At 55.7% G+C, this 21,401-nt stretch overlaps 1 protein-coding gene across 3 annotated transcripts; it reads right to left on the bottom strand.

Annotated features, from left to right (window-relative positions):
• ANKRD13B (ankyrin repeat domain 13B) lies at nucleotides 1–19,147 on the bottom strand. Of its 3 annotated transcripts, none has more exons than XM_047707684.1 (15): nucleotides 18,899–19,147; nucleotides 6,801–6,936; nucleotides 6,547–6,671; nucleotides 6,414–6,459; nucleotides 5,666–5,809; nucleotides 5,386–5,575; nucleotides 5,243–5,309; nucleotides 4,156–4,237; nucleotides 3,324–3,388; nucleotides 2,951–3,081; nucleotides 2,670–2,827; nucleotides 2,360–2,512; nucleotides 2,066–2,229; nucleotides 1,899–1,975; nucleotides 1–1,516 (listed from the first exon to the last, which is right to left on the bottom strand). In XM_047707684.1, exons 1-15 carry the CDS (start codon nucleotides 19,010–19,012, stop codon nucleotides 1,183–1,185), a joined length of 1,986 nt encoding a protein of 661 aa, XP_047563640.1. In that variant the 5' UTR covers nucleotides 19,013–19,147; the 3' UTR covers nucleotides 1–1,182. The 3 variants fall into 3 exon arrangements, with proteins under 3 accessions (XP_047563640.1, XP_047563639.1, XP_047563641.1); XM_047707683.1 differs by having other exon boundaries at nucleotides 1–1,451; XM_047707685.1 differs by having other exon boundaries at nucleotides 1–1,411.
• Between the last annotated feature and the right edge of the window lie 2,254 nt (nucleotides 19,148–21,401).

Below are 21,401 nucleotides of genomic sequence, written 5' to 3'. Positions count from 1 at the left end.
TCGGGTTTGAAGCCTCTTTTATTTGTGCCTCAGAGTCAGTCTGGTGCCCCTGACATCAGGGAAGGAGGTGAGAGGAACAGTTTCTCTTTGTTCTTTTCTTCTATCCCTTTTTTGTCCCTCCTGAGCCTCACTGGCTGAGCCAGGAAGGCCAGCCTGAGAGAAGGCGGACAAGGGTGTGCAGTGGGCCCCTGCCCCTAGCGGGGTCTGTGCTTCTCTGGGTGGGTGGGGTGGGGCAGGGGAGAGCCGGGGGTTAGCACCATTGGATGAAGGGTTTGAGAGTCAGCCCCTGGCTGGGGGCAGGTGGGACACACGACCACAGAGGGCTAGCAGCAGCTGGTGGGAAGGGGTGGGTGGTGGTGCCAGGGCCCTGAGCCAGTGAGAGGGCTTCAGGGTGCACCTGCCCATAAGCAGGGCCAGGGGACAGGGTCTAGTGCTCGCCCCCAGCACAAATATTGTCCCCCATTTGCCAAGACATCATGAAGGAACCAGGCCTTGCCCAGGCCCAGGGGCCCACCTTGGGCACCCTCCCTGATCACAAAAGCATGCCTTGGGGATGGGGACGCCAACCTCTGGCCACCCAAGGAGAAACTGGGACCACCCTGAGACCCGGGAGGGTGGGGGGGGGCTGGGGAAGCCGGGCACCCCGCTAAGTGCACTTGACGCTGAAATGCCGGGGTGAAGGAGGAGCTGGGCCCTTGACGTGCTGGTTTGTGTCTGGGACAAAGCAGCAACACAGCACGTGGGGAGCTCAGCTGCCCCCCTGGGGTGAAGAGCGGAGATGCAAAGGCTTCACGGACAGTGTCCTACAGTGGGTTCTGTGAGCAGAAAAGGAGGACTGGCCAGAAGGAGCGAGGGTTGGGGGACACTGCTCCTCTGAGGACCCGGCTCCCCTTCAGGACGGCCTGACCCCCTCGGACAAGTCTGAGCCCAAGATAGAGTGGTGGGCATCAGGATACAGCAAAGCAGGGGGACCGGGGCGTGCGAGCTGCCTCCCGGGCCCTGGCCGCGACAGGCATCCCGCGGACGCGCCGAGGCCCTCCCGGTCCTGTGCCAGGGGCGCCTCTCCGGCCCGCAGGCCTCGGCTCTAGTCTATGGCCGCAGCCGGGCGGGCACGCGGGCCCGGGCGAGTCCGGTTCCCGGGCGGGTTACGCGGGGCAGCGCTGATGGGCCCTGCAGAGGGCGCTACTGCTCGGTCAGCGAGAGCCGTAGGATACGCTCCAGCTCCTCCTCCTCCTGGCGCGCGCGCCGCCGCCGCTCCTCCTGCTCCTGCGCAGACAGCTCCATGGCCAGCCGCAGCTGCTCGTCGTAGCTCCGGAACACGTGGCCGCCCGGGCCGGGGCGCGGGCTGGGCCGGGGGCTGGGCACCGAGGCGGGGGGCCCGGGCTGGCGCTGCGGCGTCGGCGGGGCGCTCCTGGGGGCGGGTAAGATACGTCGAGGGTCCCGGGGCGTACCTGCCCATAAGCGGGGCCGGGAGACAGCGTGGCGGCCCCAGGACAGAGGAGGCCTCGTCCCCATCCTGTGGCGGCGATGAGTCCTGCATCACCTCCCTGGCTCCGGCCCGGCTGTGACAGAGCTCATCCCCTCCAAGCCCATCCTCCCGGTGGACACCAGACCAGCGCATGTGGGCAGCTTCTAGAATGCCAGCTCTAACATCCTGCCAGGTAGGGGGCTGAGGGCCTTGAGGCCGCTTTGGGAGTGCTGCTCACAGTGAGGAAAGGGTGGGGGTAGAAGCCTTCTGCAAACCAGTAGCGGCCTTACAGAGGGAACCACAGTTTCTTGGGGCCTTGGGGGGCTGCCCAGCCATTGGTATCCTCGCCCACTGCAACAGGGTCCCGAGGGACTCCGTGCGTGTGTTATTTCGGGGGAGGAATGCTGGGTCAGGACTAGAGGGCACTGACCTGTCCTGTCGGCGAGCCTCGTAGGACATGGGGTGAGTGCCCGGCTTGCTGTTAGTTAGCGCCTCCCAGATAGTGACCTGGAGGGAGCGACGGGGACCCGTTGGCTAGGTTGGCACTGCAGTGCGCAGTTTGGTGGGGCGGCGCGGTGCGGCGCGGCGGGGACGCACCTGGTCATACTCACTGCCCGCCTCTAGCAGGCTCTGCTGGATGGCGAACTGCAGCAGGTCATCGTCGTCGTCGCGGGTCGCCGCCTCCCGCTGGCCGCCCAGCACACTGTAGCCGCGTGGGGCCTCGAACAATGCGGGGGAGATCTCGCAGCCGCGGCACGAGGCTGAGGGCAGCAGGCTGGGGGTCAGAGCGCGGCCGCGGCCCCCACTCCGGCCGACGGCCCGGAAAGGGAGAGGGCCAGAGCTCGGTGGGGAGGGACGTGAGGGCAGACGCGCAGATGGGAAGGGTCTCACTGGTGGAACTGGAGCTGCTGACGCTGGACGAGTCGCTGCCTGGGGAAGGGGTCTCACTGCTGGGGCTGCCTCGCACGGACGGCACGGGCTCATCACAGCCATTGAGGTTCCCGAAGGTGATGCGAGCGTTGAGGATGTGGAAGATTGGGATTTCTGAGGATAGAGAAACAATCGGGTGCCACTACCTGGCTTCTCACACCTTAGGCACCCCCAAACTTTATCTTATCTAAGCCCTACCCACCGCCCACACAGACACCCCCCCACACATACACACACTAGCGGCTTAGAGGAAATGGGGGTGGGGTCTCACCAATCTTGACTGGGAAACCAGGCGGCAGGCGAAGGGTAATGAAATCCCGGAGCTTGGCGAAAAGCGCATTACTGACAGCCATGAGGTCAATGATGGGGGCCACCTGCTCACACAGGGACAGGGGATGCTCCTCACACAGCCACAGCTTGGCCTTGAACCTGCCCCCCCCAGATCCCAAGGGGTGAGGGGCATAGTAGAAGCCATGGCCTCCCAGTACCTTCTGGAGACCCCGCCCGGCCCTGCCCGGCCCACCCCTCCCCAGCACCATCAGGGGACCTCACTTCTGGGTCTTGGTGGTGAGTTCCATGGGGCGGCCCATGTCCCGGTTGCCAAGCTCAAAGTTGGGGTTGAAGTACTCTTCTGCAGTGATGGCAGTGGGGTTGGCTTGGCTCAGAGTCTGAGTGATCAGGGTCTGTACCACATGAGGAGGAGCCCATGAGCCCTTCTCAGTCTCTGATGCTAGGCCAACCATTTGGGATCCTGAGCCCCAGAGCCTTACCCCTCCCCCAAACTGGCCCACCGTGCAGCTCACATGACCCTGGGCAGGGTGGAATGTGGACCCTCACAGGCTGTGCTTGGCAGGACGCCTCCCAGGCTGCCTCCTGAGCCACAGCCACACCCTTCCACACAAGGGCACCCCTGGCATGCACTCACCCCATTTTGGGGACCCCCATGCTGCTCAGCAATTCCCAGGAAGGACTGCAGAGGTGTCTTACAGCCTACAAGAAATGTGGCGTCTCAGAGGACACTGCGACCCTCTGCAGTGCCAGCCCCCGAGACCTCCGGAGTAGGCTGGTTCCTGGTGGGTGGGGAGGACTACTCAGCCACGCCAAACGCTCGGCACCTGCATCTGAAGGTGACTGAGGACTCCAGGGGACAGGGACCAGGACCACTATGGCACAGTGGGAATAAAAATAGGCCTGGGCCTCAGGAAAAGCTTCTAAAAGGGTTCAGGTTGGTGACATTGGACAAGAAACACCTGCCTCTGGTGAGCAGTGCTGGGATATGCGGGTGTCTGTGTGTGTTTTCCCTCAGGCACTTGCGTCTTAATGACCTCATCCAGTTCTCCTGTGAGGTAGGAACCGTCCTTCTACTCTAGGTAGACTCGCTGATGCCCAAGAGTCACGTGTGGTATCAGGAGGCACAGAGGAGCAGTGGCAGGCCCCCGGGCTTACTGCCTAGGGTATGTACTATGACGTGACGGCCGATGAAGAGCACACGTGACACTTCCACCCCAAACCCAATGCAGAGACAGCAGTTACCAGTTGTCACGTTCCCTCCCAGTGAGCTCAGATGCTGCCCAGAATCTTCTAGCTGCACTCTAGGCAGTCACTCTCAATTATTAGCACTTGGCACTTGAAACTGAACCGTGTTTGTGTGAATAAGTGATCCTCGCCTTGGCTGGGATGTCACAGGGAATACTGATGGAGGGACTCGAGTGGCCTGGCTCTCTCACACCTCCCCCCCTCCACCTCTGCTTCATTACCTTTGACCTTGCCCTTGTGCTGTTCTGAAAGATGCTCCGTCCGTGTCCGGGTGATGAGCTCCACGTTGGATGCCCCATACACCTAGGGACAGATAAGGAAAGGGCTCAAAGACAATTCCGGTACTCTAGCCCCTGCCCGTAGGGCATTATGAACACTTCCTGCATGGGAGGGAGGGCCCCCTGGGGGCCGGCTGTTTGCTCCAATCTCCCAGCCTTTGGACAAGTAAATATATGAAGTCATTCATCCATTCTCTTATTCATTCAACAAACATTTTGTGAGGAGCCTTTATGTGCCAGACTCTGAGACATGCATCAAGGGTACAGTGCTGAATGAACATGACTGCAGATAATCCCCACCCTTTTGGGGTTCATACACTAGTTGAAAAGACAAAAAAAGGGACAGTTATAACGTAGTGTGAGACCCTCTCTCATGGGGGAAGCACAGGGCTGTGGGAACCAAAAGCAGAGGCCTTAGCCCAGCCTAGCAGGCCAGGGAAGCCTTCCAGGAGGAAACCATGACCCCACGGAGTTGACAGGGGCCCCAGAGGGACCAACACAGTCTCCTCAGGAGTGAAGGCCTGGCTTTGGGGGTCAGGTAGCCAAGGTCTGAACCTCAGCTCTGCCACAGATAGAGCTGTGCGACCCTTTATAGATCCTGTAACCACTCCAAGCCTATTTGCTTGTCAGACAGTGGGCCAATACCCTACTCCACAGTCATGGCCAAGAGGGACTGGGACACTGTGGGAAAGGTTCAGTAAACATCTGTAAAACAGGAATAATAATAGCACCTTCCCAAAAGGGCTGCTGAGATTAAACAAGGGTGTATGCGTGTATGTGTGGGTGTGTATGCTCACACATGTGCACGCACATGTATTCATACATACGTACAAATAAACATGGGGACAGTGCCTTGAATGTGAATGTAGTAAGTCCTCAGTAAACTCTGGCCTCTTAGTCTAGTGCCCTTTCCTCCACACAGCATTGCCTCTGCACCTCCAAAGCTGAGAAAGGGTAGTCAGGACAACCCGCCCAGTTCGCTGTAGGCCAGCGTTAGGGGGGCTCTGGGATCAGGGAGCGGCGGCCTCACCTTGGCTTCATACCCGTTCACCATCTCTGTCTTCTCGCTGCGCCAGCCCAGGATGCCAGTCTTGTTCCTGGGGAAGCAGAGTCATCCAGGTGAGGGCCCCCCCAGCAGGCTGGCTCAAGGGTCCAAAGGCTGTGCCCACTCACCTCTCGAAGGAGATGTTCTTGGTGTCAAGCTGTGTGGTGACGACGGGGGCTGTGAGCCGGCTGAGCACCTGCTCTTCAGTGGGCTGGGCGGCAGCAAGCAGCAGCTCACGGTCCTGCCCGGCCAGGGCCAGGGTCTCCGTGTACACCACCCGGCGGTCATGGTCAATCTCCATGACCACGGCGCTCGTGTCTGCCAGCCACAGAACAGCACGGGGTGTTGGAGGGGGGCAGAGGGGTGTCCCCAGCCTTCCCACATTGCCACACCTCCTGCCTGCCTGACCTTGGCCCCTGAAGACGAAGCTGCGGTTCCCTCGCTGCCACGTCATGTGGTCAAAGCCCAAGAGCGTGGTATCGACCCGTAGGTTCTGCCCACTCTTCCACACTTTGTATGTGTCGCTGGGGCAGATCTTGGACACCAAGGGCACTAGGTGGAAGGGAAGGTCAGAGGTGGCTTCAGTTTGCCTGGCCCACCCAAACTGGGCCACCTTGGGGCACAGGGGTCAGGGTCAGCAGTGTGGCCAGGAAAGGAGAAGAGAACTCCCCAGCTCCCCCTACATGAATGTAGACCAGTCACTCCGACGTGAGCAACCTGCAGCCAGAGACAGGAAAGTCCTGGCCATCAGCAAGTCCCTAGGAGCCACCATTCACTAATTCACTCACTCATCTTGCATCCCATCCTCCAACAAATATTTGTTAACCACCTACTGTGTACCAGGCACTATTCTCATCACTGAAGATACAACATTGAAGAAGACAGGACCCATGCCCTCTGGGAACTCACCTTCGAGCAAGGAGTGACAAGTAACAAACAAATGAGCAAATAATTATAAAGTAAAGGACGTGATAATAATGGAATCCCAACAGCATCTGAGGTCTAGCTAGGGAGGTGGCACTGAGCTGGGAACTCAACAATGAGAAGGAGCCCCAGGAAGAGCAATGGCAAGAGAGCTCCCCGCCTGGGGGGAGCAGCAGGTGCAAAAGTCCTAAGGCAGGCAAATGCCAGGAGAGGCCCCCCCCTGCCCCCTTACCCCAGCTAGTGAACTCCCATTTCATCTCCACGTAGAAGTCCTGGGCCTGGAGAATGAGAAGGACAGTGCCTCAGCCTGTGCCAGAGACAGGGCTCGAGGGCCGCGGCGGGGAGGCCAAGCGGCGGGCCCTCACCTTGCGCAGCTTCTCCAGGAGCACAGGGATGCCCGCCAAGCGCTTCACCACGCGCTGGTAGTCCCGGTACCGCAGCACCAGCTGCACCAGCTCCAGGTCCCGGGTGCTCACAGCCTCCTGAAGCACTGGGGGACAAAGACGCAACGTCATGGGGTAGAACCCTGCCTGGGGGGCCCCCTCCTCGGCTCACCGAGGAGGAGGACGTGAAGCTGGGAGACCCTGGCCATGGGGCTGGGGTGAGCAGGGGCGCCCACCTGTCCAGCCACTGCGGTTCTCCCTGCCCACATCTGCGCCGTGTGCGAGCAGCACACGGGCACACTCGAGGTGTCCCAGTGTGGTGGCCAGGTGCAGGGGGGTCCGCCCGCGGGGATCCAGCTGCTCGATGTCCACCTGGAGAAGGAAGCGAAGATGGATCCCCGGTCACTTCGGAGGCAGCCCATCCGAGCCCAGCAGCCTCCAGGCAGGCACCAGCCACCTGGCCGCCCAGCCTTGCCCACCTCATCAGGCAATGGAAGAGACAGACATAAGGCGCGGGGGATCAGGCGGGTGAAAAGAGGCCTGCTGGACGGGGCAGGAAGCACCTGTGAGAAAGGGAGGACCTTCCCCCTTTCCGGTCCACCGAGCTTCCCTGACTGGGTTCACTCTTCCAAGGCTCCCAAGTGGGCTGCCTGGGAAGAGTAAGCCTTGGGTTCAAGGGTAGCCTAGACAGGCTGTTGGCCAAGGAGGGCACTTGAGGCAGGACCCAGCCTACAGGGCCAAGACCACAGCTTCAGGGTAGGCTATCAGTTTAGATCTCTGGTGTATCACGGAGTGAGGTTTAACAGCAGCTGTAATAGATAGATGAGAATGAAAGAGTATGTTCATGGTATCACTTCAAACCCATGGTCTTTGCCTGTGAAACACTATTAACTTTTTTATTTTCTTACAAATCCTGTTATTGCTTTGTGAATAGCATGATTAACTGTATGAGATTTTTGTCGGATGATGAACACATGTCTGTGAAACATAAGTATTTAAATATCTTTCAGAAGTCTGAGGTCTCTAGGTAAATACAATCAATGACCACATCACATAACTCCTCCTCTCCTTCCCCAAACTTGATTAAAATGCCAGTCAAAAGGCTTCTACTGCAACCATGATGAGATAAGCTGAAATCATCCTCCCATAAACAGAATAAACTACTGCTTCAAAATATGTGAAATAATTGTTTTCAGACAGTAGGCCGCAGGTAGTCCAGGACTGTGATCCCTGGAGTAAGAGAAACAAACAAGGCAGGCCCTATGATTGCTTAGATTTCTACCTGGAGGAACATTCTGGATAGCAGTTCAGGCAGGGGCATCTCTAGCAGAGCATGGTAGTCTTGCTGAGGTGTTGAGGAGACAGAGAGAGGCTGAGTTAGCCAGAAGTTGCAGGACAGAGTTCTAGGAAGGAGTGAGCTGTGCAAACAACGAGCTCCAGAAATCTGCACGGGGCTTCTCTGAGTCTTTGCTGAATACTAAACTCCCCTGCGGAGAGTGAAACTCAGCAATGCAGGACAGAAAAGGAGCAATAGGGTGGTAAATTCTGAGCAGTTCTCATGTCTCAGAGCAGGGAGACATTCAAGCTCCAGCCTGCTAGAGTGGAGAGTCCTTGCTGTTCGCCCAGGGCCTTGCACAGACACCCAAGAATGGGGATGCCTTAGTAGGAGGGCTAAACCATCCTGAGAGAATAGGCTCATCTAAATCTGATCTAATAAAGATTAAAAGTAATCTCACAAGGATCAAACTGATTTACAAGTAACCTAGCTTAGTTGGTCAGAACAAAGCCCAATACTCTTTAAAGGAAGAAAATAAAATCCACATGCTTAACATGACAACGTCTGCAACATCTAATGCCCAGTTACAAACTATGAGGGGAAAAAATTACTAGACATGCAAAGAAGTAGGAAACTATGACTCATAATCACGAGATACTCAGAAATGATAAAAATGGGGCACCTTGGTGGCCCAGTCAGTTAAGTGTTGGACTTTTGGTTTTGGCTCAGGTCACGATCTCAGAGTTGTGAGATTACACACCCCAGTCAGGCTTCCTGCTCCACATGGAGTCTGCTCGAGACTCTCTCTCCCTCTCCTGTCCCTCCCACCCCCACATGCACTCTCACTCTCTCAGATAAATAAATCTTAAAAAAAAAAAAAAAATGATGGGACGCCTGAGTGGCTCAGTTGGTTAAGCGGCTGCCTTCGGCTCGGGTCCTGATCCCAGCATCCTGGGATCGAGTCCCACATTGGGCTCCTTGCTCGGCAGGGAGCCTGCTTCTCCCTCTGTCTCTGCCTGCCTCTCTGCCTGCTTGTGATATCTCTCTCTCTCTCTCTCTCTGACAAATAAATAAATAAAATCTTTAAAAAAAAATGATAGGGGCGCATGGGTGGCTCAATGGGTTAAGCCTCTGCCTTCGGCTCAGGTCATGGTCTCGGGGTCCTGGGATCAAGCCCCCCATTGGGCTTTCTGCTCAGCAAGGAGCCTGCATCCCCTCTCCCTCTGCCTACTTACGATCTCTCTCTGTCAAATAAATAAATAAATAAAATCTTTTTTAAAAATGATAAAGATGATGAATGGCTCAATGTGCTTGTGAGTTTACAGAAACACATGAACACAATATTCATGGGGAAAGAGAGATTAGTATAATATCGGAAATGAAAAATTCATTGTATGGAACTAACAATAGATTAGACACTACAGAATAGAAAAAAATCAGTGACCTTGAAGATATAACAACAACTATAGCACACAGAACAGAAATAGAGCACAGAGGAGGCAAAAAGCACTGAAGAACATTCAGAGATCCTCAACAATCTGTGAGACACTATAAGGCATCCTAACATATGTGTAATTGGAGTCCCAAAAGGATAGGATAAGGAAGTAGGAGAAATAGGAAATTTAAATAGATAACATTATCTCTTTAAAATTTTAAATTTAGGGGCGCCTGGGTGGCTCAGTCAGTTAAGTGTCTGCCTTCAGCTCAGGTCACGATCCCAGGGTCCTGGGATTGAGCCCCACATCAGATTCTCCCTCTGCCCCTCCCCCAGCTCATTCTTTTTTTTTTTTAATATTTTGTTTATTTATTTGATAGACAGAGATTACAAGTAGTCAGAGAGGCAGGCAGGGAGAGAGGAGGAAGCAGGTCCCCGCTGAGCAGAGAGCCCTATGTGGGGCTTGATCCCAGGACCCTGAGACCATGACCTGAGCAGAAGGCAGAGGCTTTAACCCACTGAGCCACCCAGGACGCCCCTCTCCCAGCTCATTCTCACGGTCTCTCTCTCTCTCACTCTCACTCCCTTGCTCGTGCTGTCTCTTGAATAAATAAATAAAATCTTTAAAAATTTTAAATTTATATTTAAAGAGATAAATTTAAAGAGAAATTGAAATTTAAAGAGATAACATTAAACATTTTTCCCGTTTTTTTTTTTTTTTTAAAGATTTTATTTATTTATTTGACAGAGATCACAAGTAGGCAGAGAGGCAGGCGGGGGCGGGGGGAGGGAAGCAGGCTCCCTGCTGAGCGGAGAGCCCGAGGTGGGGTTCAATCCCAGGACCCTGGGACCATGACCTGAGCCGAAGGCAGAGGCTTTAACCCACTGAGCCACCCAGGCACCCCTCCAGTTTTTTTTTTAATTACTGTAGGGGGTTGAATGGTGGTGTCCCCCCAAAATATTTGTACCCTAACCCCAAGAACCTATGATTATGATCTTCTTTGGAACATGGGTGTTTCTGGGTTTTTTTTAAGATTTTATTTATTTATTTAATTATTTAATATTTTATTTATTTATTTGACAGAGAGAGACAGTGAGAGAGGGAACCCAAGCAAAGGGAGTGGGAGAGGGAGAGGCAGGCTTCCCGCCGAGCAAGGAGCCCCAGTCAGAGCTTGATCCCAGAACCCTGTGATCATGACCTGAGCTGAAGGCAGCCACTTAACGACTGAACCACCCAGGCACCCCAAGATTTTATTTATTTGAGAGAGAGTGTGCACATGCATGTACATGAGGGGTAGGGTGGATGGGGAGAGGGAGAGGGACAAGCAGACTTTGCACTGAGTGTGAAGCCTGACACAGGGCTCAGTCTCACAACCCTGAGATCATGACCTGAGCAGAAACCAAGAGCCGGGCATTTAGCCAACTGAGCCACCAGGCACCCTGGAACATGGGTCTTTGATTTGAAATTAAGTTAAGGATCTCAAGAGGAGATTAGCCTGGACTATCCAGGTGGGTCTTATATCCAAATAGATGTCTTTGGGGAGATCCACGAAGGGAGGAGAAGTTCCATGTAGAGAGGAGTCAGAGAATGAAATAGAATGAAATCGTCTGTGTGTCAGACTATTTGCTTTTTAAAATTTTATTAAAATTATGTAAAATTGCATTTTTATTTCCAGGGGAGGAAAAAAAAAACATCAAACAAGCAAAACATCTAAATTATCCTTTCTGTTCTTTTTTGTTTTTTAACCACTTTTGGGTTTTCCCCTTGCAGAAACTACAGAAATATTCCCTTAGAATAAAATAGTATATTTGTATTTGAAAAAAAAATAATGCTTGAAATGCTTGGAGACACTGGAAGCTGAAAGAGGCGAGGTAGGATTCTCCCCTGGAGCCTTTGGAAGGAGTGGGGCCCTCCTGACTCCTTGAGTTTGGACTTCCACCCTCCAAAACAATGAGAAAATAAAATTTTGTTGTTTTAACCCACCCAGTCTGTGGTAATTTTTTGCACAAACTAACACAATGATAAACGCACAGAACCAAGAAAACTCAATGAATCCCAGGCAAAGCAAACACCCAGAAAACTACACCAAGGCCCGTCATAATCAAGTGCTGGAAACTAGTAGTAAAAAAGAAAATCTTAAAATCCTTTTGAGAAATGAGACAAACTATGAAGAACACAGGAAATACGGAATACTTCTCAAGGGAAACCATGCAAGCTAAAAAACAACAGGAAGAAATGTTTAAGTGTTGGGGGGGAAAATGTTGACTTAGAATTCTTTATCCTGTGGAAAAATATCCTTGAAAAATAAAGGGGAAATGATTTTTGTGGACAAACAGAAAAAGCTAAGAGAATTTATCACCAGAAGACATGCTAGAATTGTTAAAGGAAGTAATTCAAGTGGAAGGAAAATGTTAACAGATGGAAACTTAGATCTGTACAAAGGAATGAAGAGTGCCCCAAAAGGAAAATTTGTGAGTAGGTATAAGAATGTCAATAAAATATTTAAAACCGGGGCGCCTGGGTGGCTCAGTGGTTTAGGCTGCTGCCTTCGCTCGGGTCATGATCTCAGGGTCCCAGGATCGAGTCCCACGTCGGGCTCTCTGCTCAGCAGGGAGCCTGCTTCCCTCCGTCTCTCTGCCTGCCTCTCTGTCTACTTGTGATCTCTCTCTGTCAAATGAATAAATAAAATCTTTAAAAAAAATATTTAAAACCCACAAAAATAAAGAGAAGAGATATTAGCAGATGAGAAATGTTAACACATCTTAACGTGGAAAGTGGCTGGGGCCTTGCAACTGACTTAGGGGAGCAGAGGGTCCTAGAAGCCAAGCATTCACATAGGGAACCCCAGTGAGTGTCGGGCCAGATCACCCTTAAAATGTCCAGAACACGCAAGCAGTGAGGGTGGCAGAGGTGTGAGTAAGGCCCAGAGCTTTTAACCCAGAGCTGGTTAAAATTCAGAACCCCTGGCCCTCTCCCCAATCTTGTAAAGCTGGGAAACGGTCCCCTTCCCTTCCACAGTATGCTGGGAATTCATTCTCCATAGAAACAGAGCCTGAGATGCACTGGATTTGGGGACACTGGCCTGAAGATGAGGTCATGGGGCTAAAAAGTAGTGAACGTTGAAAGACCAGTCCCTTTCCTGCCTCCACACCACTGCCCATGATATGCATAGCAGGAGATTGGAGAATTCTTCTTTGGAGACACTAGAGGCACCAAAGACCTCTGGTACAGACATCTGGGGATCCTACAATAAGCCGGCCAGCTTGCCAGCCGGTCGTTACATAGTAGTACCACCCACGCATCAATAAGTTCCACATCACCATTCTTTTTTTTTTTTTTAGATTTATTTATTTGAGAGAGAGTGTGTAAGTGGGAGGGGCAGAGGGAGAAGGGCAGAGAATCCCAAGCAGATTCTGCACTGAGCGTGGAGCCAGACATGGGGCTCAATCTCACAATCCCGAGATTGTGACCTGAGCTGAAACCAGGTCAGACGCTCTGCCACCCGGGCGTCCCTCCACTTCCCCATTCTTAAATAGGCCCCAACAGCCAAGGGTGACTGGACATTTGAGGAAAGCCACTAACATGAAAGATACCAAAAACGTATACCAAATAGATGCTAAAAACCTAGAGGAAACACTGTCAATGCAGGAAACAGGAGAAAAGTTTCTGGAGGGAAAAGAGTAATTGGCATCCTCAGAAATATCTGAAAAGATAACTGAATTCATGAGACAAAATGGGACATCCCGACTTCCCGTGACATCTCCTCTTTCCCTGGCCTTCACTCCAGCCATTCCTGGACAGCTGCACCTGCCCCAATTCTCCCCTCATAGGAAATATTACCTCCATTCACCCCCTTTTTTGGTAAAAACAAACAAAACTTTTGTAACCATCTTTCTCTCTTCCTTTTCTCTCACTTTCTGTATTTAATCCATCAGCATAGACCTGATCTCATGGGCTCTACCTTCAAAACAGATCCAGACTCTTCTCAGTTTTCATCACCTTGAGACTACCATCCTGGTGACAGCCACCCTCTCTCTCACCTGGTGGCCTCCTCACTGGTCTCTTCACTCCTCTCTTGGCTTCTTAGGTCTGTTCTCCACACGACCCACTGTCGCCTCCATCATCCTGTACCATGGTCCTCGGGTCCCGACACCCTTTAGCTCAAAACCTTCCCAAGGTGTCCCATCTTGTTTGGAATGCAATCCAATAGCCAAAAGCCTTGAAGTCTTTGAACTCCTGTGCTCTCCCATCTCTCCTCCGAACTCCACTCTGTCGATACCCTAGGTGGCTACAGTGCTCTCTCTCTCTCACTCCATTCAGGTGGCTGCTCAAATGTCACCTCCTCCGAAGGTCTGCCCTTACAACCCATCTTAAATGACACTTGCTGTGTATCTCTCTGTCGCCACTAATCCTGCTTTAGTCCTCTTCCCACATTAGATTGCTTGTTCATTTTTTCATTGTCTCCCTCTCCTAGACTGTAAGCCCCGTGGAGGGAGGGTCCCTGTGTGTTTTGTTCAATGCCACATCCCCAGGCCCTAGATAGTGCCTGCCATGTAACTCGTACCTCATAGGTATTTGTTCGACAAATGCATAAATGACTATATTTAAGAGGCCTGGGGAAGGGAAAGTAGTAACATGTAGAATTGACAAACAAATAAATAGTCGTAGACGTATATTGTTTATAATTACAGAGGTAAATAACAGAACAGTCTAGAGTCCGAAGTGGTCGGTCGCCTCCAGGGAATGAGAAGGGTGGGGAGAGCTGGAGTGAGGACTACCGCTTTTTCCTGACAAGCCTCTAATAACAGCTAAATATGTTTTAAGACATGAGAATGAACTCCATTGTCAAAAACAAAATATTTTAAATAATTTAAGTAATTTTTATAATTCTCATAACCCTGTGCTGGCATTTCTTCATTGTTTAATTTTGTAAGGAGGCTCCACGCCCACTGTGGGCTTGAACTCATGACCCTAAGATGAAGAGTCACAAGCTCTATCCACGGAGCCAGCCAGGCAGACTCATTTATTCATTTTTAAATATATTAGGAACCTTGGGGAGCGGGGAAAGGTAGTGTGCCTGGCCCGAGTGGCCCTGTGAGCTCTGGCTTAGAGATCAAGGCGCTACCCCCAACCCCCATTCTCCTCTACACCAGCTCCCCACACAGGAGGGAGAGCACTATTTACTTTTTCCCTATTATGGGATGGGCTGAGGCCCTGGGCGTCCAACCTAGGTGGGCCCTGAGTCCTAGGGTGGGAGTGAAGGAGCCACAGCTCCCAAGCTGGGGAAGTCAGGAGGAGTCCTCCCATGAGACTGCAGCCGAGCCATCTCGGAGTCCCACTAGCCCTGCCCCAGATGCCGCTGCCCGGCTGCTGCTAACAAGGCCCCAGGGAGCGTGCAGGACACCCCGCCCAGCCCCAGAGTCCCAGATGCTGCCTGCCACCCTCCCTGCTCAGGTGCCTCACCTCGAGTCCCCGAGAGAGGCTGGTACTGCTAGCTGGACCAGGCTGCCCCTCCCTCCCTCCACTCCTCAGGGGCTCTGCCCAGGGTCCCCAAGGCCCTGCTGTTTGCCAGGGCTGGTGTAGGCCCCGCACCCACCCAGCCAACCCCCCCCCAAAGAAGCTCCCCCACCCTGCCCCCAGCAGGGCCTACAGTGGAAGTGACACCTTGCCGAGGCCCAGGTGGGAGAATTCATTACTTTCCCCAGCAAAGGCCTGCAGCTATTTCACTGCTGGAATGAAGAGAGTTCCCAGGAAACCTAACACCCCGCCCTCCCCACTTCGAGAAGGAAACTCTGCACCCCAGCCGGTCTCCACTGGACAAAAGCGGGGGCGGGGGGTTCTCCTGAGCTTAGGGGCTGGGGCTCCCTGGGCAGAGGGATGCCCTGCTTCTACTCAGGCCTCCACCTAGACACGCACACACATGAAGAGGTGTCCTAGGAAGACCCAGTCCTACTCCTTTTGCCTCTACACTCAGGGCCCCTGTACTGGCCGAGGTGTACCAGCACCTGCGTACTCGCTGCCCTCCGGACCTGCAGGTGTCTACTGACGCATCCTACACAGCCTGGGGCCAGCAGACTTGTCCAGTGCGTAACCCCTGAGCCCACGGGCTGCTAGCAGCGTATTTTTCAAATTTGTTCCACATTAGTAGAAGCCTTTGGTTAGATGGACTCTGACAAGGACGCACTGCTGGAAGAAAAGGTGAAGGGGCCCTGAGCACAGAGCCTTCTGCATGCTCAGACTTGGTCTCCTTCCCCTGCTCCTCACCCTCCCCAAGCCCCAAGGAGGACCACCAGAGGCTGGGGTGGTCACTGCTTCCTAGCCTTCCCACCAGGTAGGTGGGAAGGGTCAGGGAGGTAGGATGCTTCCTTGAGCTGAGCTGGGTGGCTGAGGGGGGCACCTGCGGACCCTCCTCCCACGCTGCCCCTCCCCTGCTTCCCGGACATGTTGATGCTGGCTCTCTGGGCTTTGTAGTCCCCCCTCTTGAGCTTTTCTACTCGTCAGCTGTGGGACTGCCTACTTTAGGGGGAGAGGGGGGTCACAGGTGCTCTGGGACACATCAGGTACCTCGGGTGGGGTAGCCTCTGTCCAAGCATTTGGGCCCCCACAATCCATCTGACCTAGGCCTCTAGGTCAGGAGGATGAACTGAGGAGATCGGGGAGGGGGCTTGGTGGCGGGGGGGGGGGGGGCGGGGGGGAGACCATGATGGAGCCAGCCCGGAGGAAAGAAAATGTTTCCTTGGGAACACAGTCTGGCCCCGTCCAGAGTGCCCGTTGCCAGGAGAGGAACCCTGCTCTCCTTGGCCCTCCCACAGGGAGCTTTGCAGCCTAACCTCCACCTCCCACCTCCCGGGGAACACCAGGGACTTGTGACTCAAGAACACAGCCGGCTGAGCCAACCTCAGGACCTCATCAGCCAAGGGGAAACTGGCCTACAGCCCCCTGCCCCCTTGCAACCTGGCCAGGCGTGCATGTGACGGGAAGCAGGACACCCAGCAACCATCACCCTGCTGGGTTCCGGCTGGGGGTGGTCATGGACCCTTTCCTTCACCAAAACCCCTGATGAGCACCTCCCACCTCCCCACCAGGCTCAAAGAGCTCAAAGAGCTGTGGGGTTGGGGGACACAGAGCAAAGCCACTGAACCTGCTCTGAAGCCTGCCAGCGATGCCAAGCCTGTCCCTGGGAGGGCCTCTGTGGGGCTTTCTTGGAGCGCAGAAGAGGCAGCTATGCCAAGTGAAGACCAGGGAAACCCAGCTGCTGTGTGCTTGAGGAAAGCCGGGATGTGTTCTGGGATAGTGGGGGCTACGGGGACCTAGCTGGGATGCCTAGGGTCTACAGGCTTTAATTATGATGTTAGGTGGGTGCCCCCAGGTCCATCCCTGGCAGGAAAGGGCTGGGTGGGGCCCCTTGGGGTCTCCCTGGGGGCCCCCATGCCCTGAGGACTGAATAGTGCACTTTCTGGAAGCAAGGGTCACTCTGGGTCAGTCCTAGAGCAGAGACACATCCAGGAGCCTCTCTCACCAGGACTGACTGGCATTCCCCTTCTTGGCACCCCCGGAACAAGGGAGAGAACTGCCCTGACTCCTCTGTGGCTGAACAAGGGTTAACTTCAACCAGTACCCTATATTCCTGTCTCCCCCCGAGAGAGGGTGAAGATAGGGCTGAATCTGGTGCCTAGTTTCTGTGGCAGCTGGAGGAGAAAGAGGAACCCACTCAGCAGCCCCAAAGCTCCCCCACAGGCAGCGGGTTCCTGGGCTCCCCACCCTACTTTCACTCCAGCAAGATGGCTGACTTGAGTACTGGCAGTCAGAGAGGCCTAGGTGAGAGTCTTTTCTTCTAGTGCATTTTGCCTCTCTCCAGTCTCAGCAAGAAAAGAACCCGCCACCCCTCAGACAAGGGAGCGGGACTGAAACCTGGAGATTCAGCCACTCGCCTTCTGCCCAACAATCCTTGGACCAATCATCAATCACCCCATCAAGAAGTTCCTCTGGGATCAGATTTAAATCCTTCCAGCTGGAACCTGTGTCAGAAGCCTATCTTCTTTTGCCCTCAGGGGTCAGAAAACAGGAAAGAGTCAGAGGAGACTGGAGTGTCCTAGCGCCCAGCACCTCGTACTGTATTTCCCTGTTCATGCTCACACCGCCAGAACCAGGTCTCCTTGAGAGCAGGCGATGTGCCTGGTTTGTTTGTCTTCGTCCCCCAGGACCTGCCGCTCAGTCCTCACTTCCTTCGTCAGGGCTCTATGGTGGCAAACCACTTCCTTTATGATAGATAAACAGAGGCATGGTCTGAGGAGCAACTTGGGAAGTGCCCTTGTTTAAGCAGAGGTAGAATGCAAAGTAGACACCCCAACCAGGCATGGAGGCTCAGGTCACCCCAACATTTTCTAGGGCTGCTCTGTGGAGGTGGAGGCTTTGCTGCTCTGAGGGCTCAAGGGTGGACTTCACTCTCTGACCCTCACCTTGCTCTCCACCTCACTTGTCCTTTGGGAAGCAGACAGCTCCTCCAACTGAACTTCCTGTGACTCAGGAAGTGGCCCTCAAAAGGCATGTTCCCCAAGGGGACAACTCCTGAACTGAACCACTCCCATGCACCCAGATTCTGAGATCTGGGCCAAGTCTGCGGGTCTGCAGCCTGAGACAAACCAGGGCAAGCTGGGCCCAGCTCTGGCTCCGACTCTCCCACCCTGGCGGTTGAGTTGCCCACACCCCAAACACCCATATGTGGCCTGGGGAACCAAAGGCAGAGTTGGGAACTACCTGTAAACTGTGCCTGCCTTGGTCCTGAGGAATGACCCGAAGACCCCATCCCTTACCCCGTCCTCTGGGAGGCCACCGCCCAGCCGAAGGTGGCTGACCCACCCGTTCTCACTGACTGGCAGGGGCCAAGGAGCCGCTCTGTGTGCAGAACCTCAAATCCTTCCTGTGCCCATTGGTCCCTAGCTTCCTCGGCGCCTGGAAGCCAGGCCCCAGCACCAGAGGGCAGGAGAGCTCCTTTCAGCACCTGGACAAGGCCCTTCAGGGCTTCCCTCTAGAAGGTGGTGGCGGGGGGGTCTCTCTTTCTCCACTCGGCATTCCAGAGCCGCCGCCGGGGTCTGAGGGATCCAGAGGCTCTGGCCAATCCGAGCAAACAGATGCAGCGCTCACCCGTGAGGGTAGAGGGCACTGGGTGGGGCTGGGATGCCCGGGAGTGTCAAAGCCTATTCTCTGCTCCTTGACCTGTGACCCCCGCCCCACGCAGGCCTTGCCCACCTCCGCACACTCATGCGGGAGGTGTCGCCGCTTGGCTGCTAGGCGGACTCTGGCACCACATGGAGCGCAGACCAGAGCCGGCAGCCCCTCCCCGCAGCCCTCCGTCTCGGCTGAGGAGGGGCACGGCGTCCCCGACCCCAGCCTGAGAGGGTCCCGGAGCACGTGCGGGCCGTCCGTCCGAGCCGGAGGGGAGCGGGTGGGGACCGCTCCCATCACCCTCTCCCGGTCAACAAGCACAAAAGCCGCGGCCACGAACAAAGAAGCGCTGCAAACTCGCCGGGGAGGCGGGACAGCCCGCGCCGCGCCCCCTCCCCACACCCGGCGGGCGTGCCAGGCCGTGGGGGTCCCCGCGGCGCCCGGACGGCGCTCGTACCTGGCCGGCGCGGACCTCCTTCTCCAGCTCGCGGTGGCGGTTGTGCCACACGAGGTAGTGCAGCGGGTACTTGCCCTCGGGCCCCTTCCTGGCGGAGGCGTTGGCCGGGATCATCGCCCGCTCCTCATGCCAGGGCCGCGGCGCCCGGCCGGGGACGGGGGACGGCGCCGGAGCCGGGGCCCGGGGCCGCGGGGCGGGGGGCCGGCGCTGCCTGCTCGCCGGGCTGCGGCTCGGGCATGTGCGAGCAGCGCTGGCGGGCGGGGGCGGCGCGCCCGGCGCTGTGCGGGCGGCGCGGGCCGCGGGCGTCCTCGCGAGGCGGTGGCGGGCGGCGCGGAGAGGCCCCCACCCGCCCGGAGAGGGAGCGGGCGCTCGGCGGCGCGGCGCGGACTCGCGCCTCACCTCCCACACCCCCGCACACAAAGAAGCCGCTCGGCAAAGGGAGCAGGCGCCCGCAGCGGGCGCGGGGGCGCACGGGGCGCGAACCCCGGGGACGCCGCCGCAGGGACGCGCGCCCGCCGCCCCCGGCTCCCCGCAGCTGCATTGCCCGGCCCTCAGCCCGAGCGGCCGGCGAGTGATGCGGGGATGCGGGGGAGAGAGGAGGGGGCACCCGGGTGCCCGGGGCAGAGCTTGCTGTAGCTCGGCCCCGTGGCATCATGGGGCATGTAGTCCGCCTCATAGAACTACGGGTGGCGGGTGGCCGGAGAGGGTCCGGCACTGTCGCCCCTGGTCCTGTGAGCGGGTGGGGAAGAAGTCAGGCCCAGCGGGACAATGTCCTGACGCCGGTGGGCCGGGACGCATCCCCACCCACGGGCGTTTTGCCTTTTGCTAGGCAGGAAAGGGGCTGCAGGCCTTGCTCAAGGCTTAGAGGGCGCGGGAAGGTGTGGCCTTCAGGATTGAATTGGGTTCCCAGTGGAACAAGAGGAGCAATCCAGAGTCCAAGGAGTTACTGATGGGGGGAATCCTGAGAAAGGTGCGGGACATTAGTACCAAAGGTCTTTGGAGCAACCAGGGATCTGGCACTTGAGATATTATGTAGGAGTCGTCCCTGCCCTCTTAGAAAATCACATTCCATCTTCCACACTTGACTTTCTAAAGGGAATGACCGTTAAGGCTAGAAGGGCAGTCCTCTCCCCCCATTTGCTGTCCTCTGCAAGGACCAGAGAGGGGCTGGGCAGAGAAAGCAGCAGGTGGCAGCTTCCCACCTACACTCAGTGTGGTTCCCTCAGGAGAGGAAGTGACTGATTCCAAGAGACCGGCTCCTTCCTGCATAACCCCGGGGCAGAGGTCCTTCCAGAAGAGGCCCAGCCGAGGCAGTGGTAAAAGAGGCTGCCTATTCCAAGGGCTGCAAAGACCAAGAGGCGTGGCCCAGTCCCTGGAGGGTGGAGGGAGGAGGGATTGGGATCTTAACAGCCGAGTTCGAATTCCTCCTTACTAACCACCTGACCGTAAACAAATTGCTTAAATTTTCTGCTTTCGCAGACCACTCACCTCTAAATGAGACTCTAAACACTACCTACTAGGGTGAACTAAGGATAGTAACTGCCCTGGGAAATGGCGCACCCCGCCCGCAAGCGGGCTGAGACAGGTGGTGGGACCGGGCACAGTGCCTTCTCGTCCACCTTAGAACAGGACAGGAATTAAGGATTCCATACCAGCCCTACTTAGAACAATCCAAGAAGTGTTTGCGTGGGAGGTGCTAGCAAAAGCTTGCAAACTCTCTGCGCCTCTCTCAGGTTTCTTTGTGTGGTCTTCTCTCCTTCCTCCTCCACACCCTGCGGTGCCAGGCCCAGGCGGGAAAGGATAAGGGAGGAGTGGACTGCCTCGCCCCTTTCTCCAGCCGGGGAGGAGCCAGCTGGCGTCTCCGGCAACCCGGGACCGCTGCCCACCTCTACCACGAGGGGTCAGCAGAGTCTTGTGGCTGCCGCCGGAGTTGGGGAGGGGGCTGGAGGGGGGAGGGACGGCTACGAGTGGCCGGGAGAATGCCTGTACATTTCCTCATTAAATTGTAGAACCTTGTCTGAGATTTCTCTTTTACTGTCCTGCTTCCTGAGGTGGCGACGTCTCCAAAGGGAAATCCTGCAGCCCTTTTATCCCCAGACCAAGGCCCCGAAGCTCCGCAGCGGCGGGGCTGGGGGCTTCCGGAATAAAGTTTGGAGAGTGTGGCTCTTTGCCTGGGCCACTCCCAGGTAGTCCCCGGGCCGGCCGGGAGGTGGAGCTGGCGGGCGGGAGGGGACAACAGGGGGAATCATCCTTCCCCCTGGAAAGTGTTGGGGCTCTGGGAGAGGAATAGCTCAGCCTGGACTGGGGGACTTAGGCTCTTAGCAGCCTGGCCTCTTTGCCAGGCGGCCCTATACCAAACCCAGGTCGCTCTTTCTCCGGTCTGCGCGCTCCAGCTGCCACGTGCCCGAGACGCGCCCACACAGAGGAGAAACAAAGACAGCCAAGCGATGGGGCTGCCAGTGGCCGCCTCGACATTTAATAAATGAAATTCCATAGCTGGGAG

The sequence above is a fragment of the Lutra lutra genome, chromosome 16 (assembly GCF_902655055.1).
Source record: "Lutra lutra chromosome 16, mLutLut1.2, whole genome shotgun sequence".
NCBI lineage: Eukaryota > Metazoa > Chordata > Mammalia > Carnivora > Mustelidae > Lutra > Lutra lutra.
Note: the sequence above shows the minus strand (reverse complement) of the source record. Positions and strands in the feature narration are given on the sequence as shown.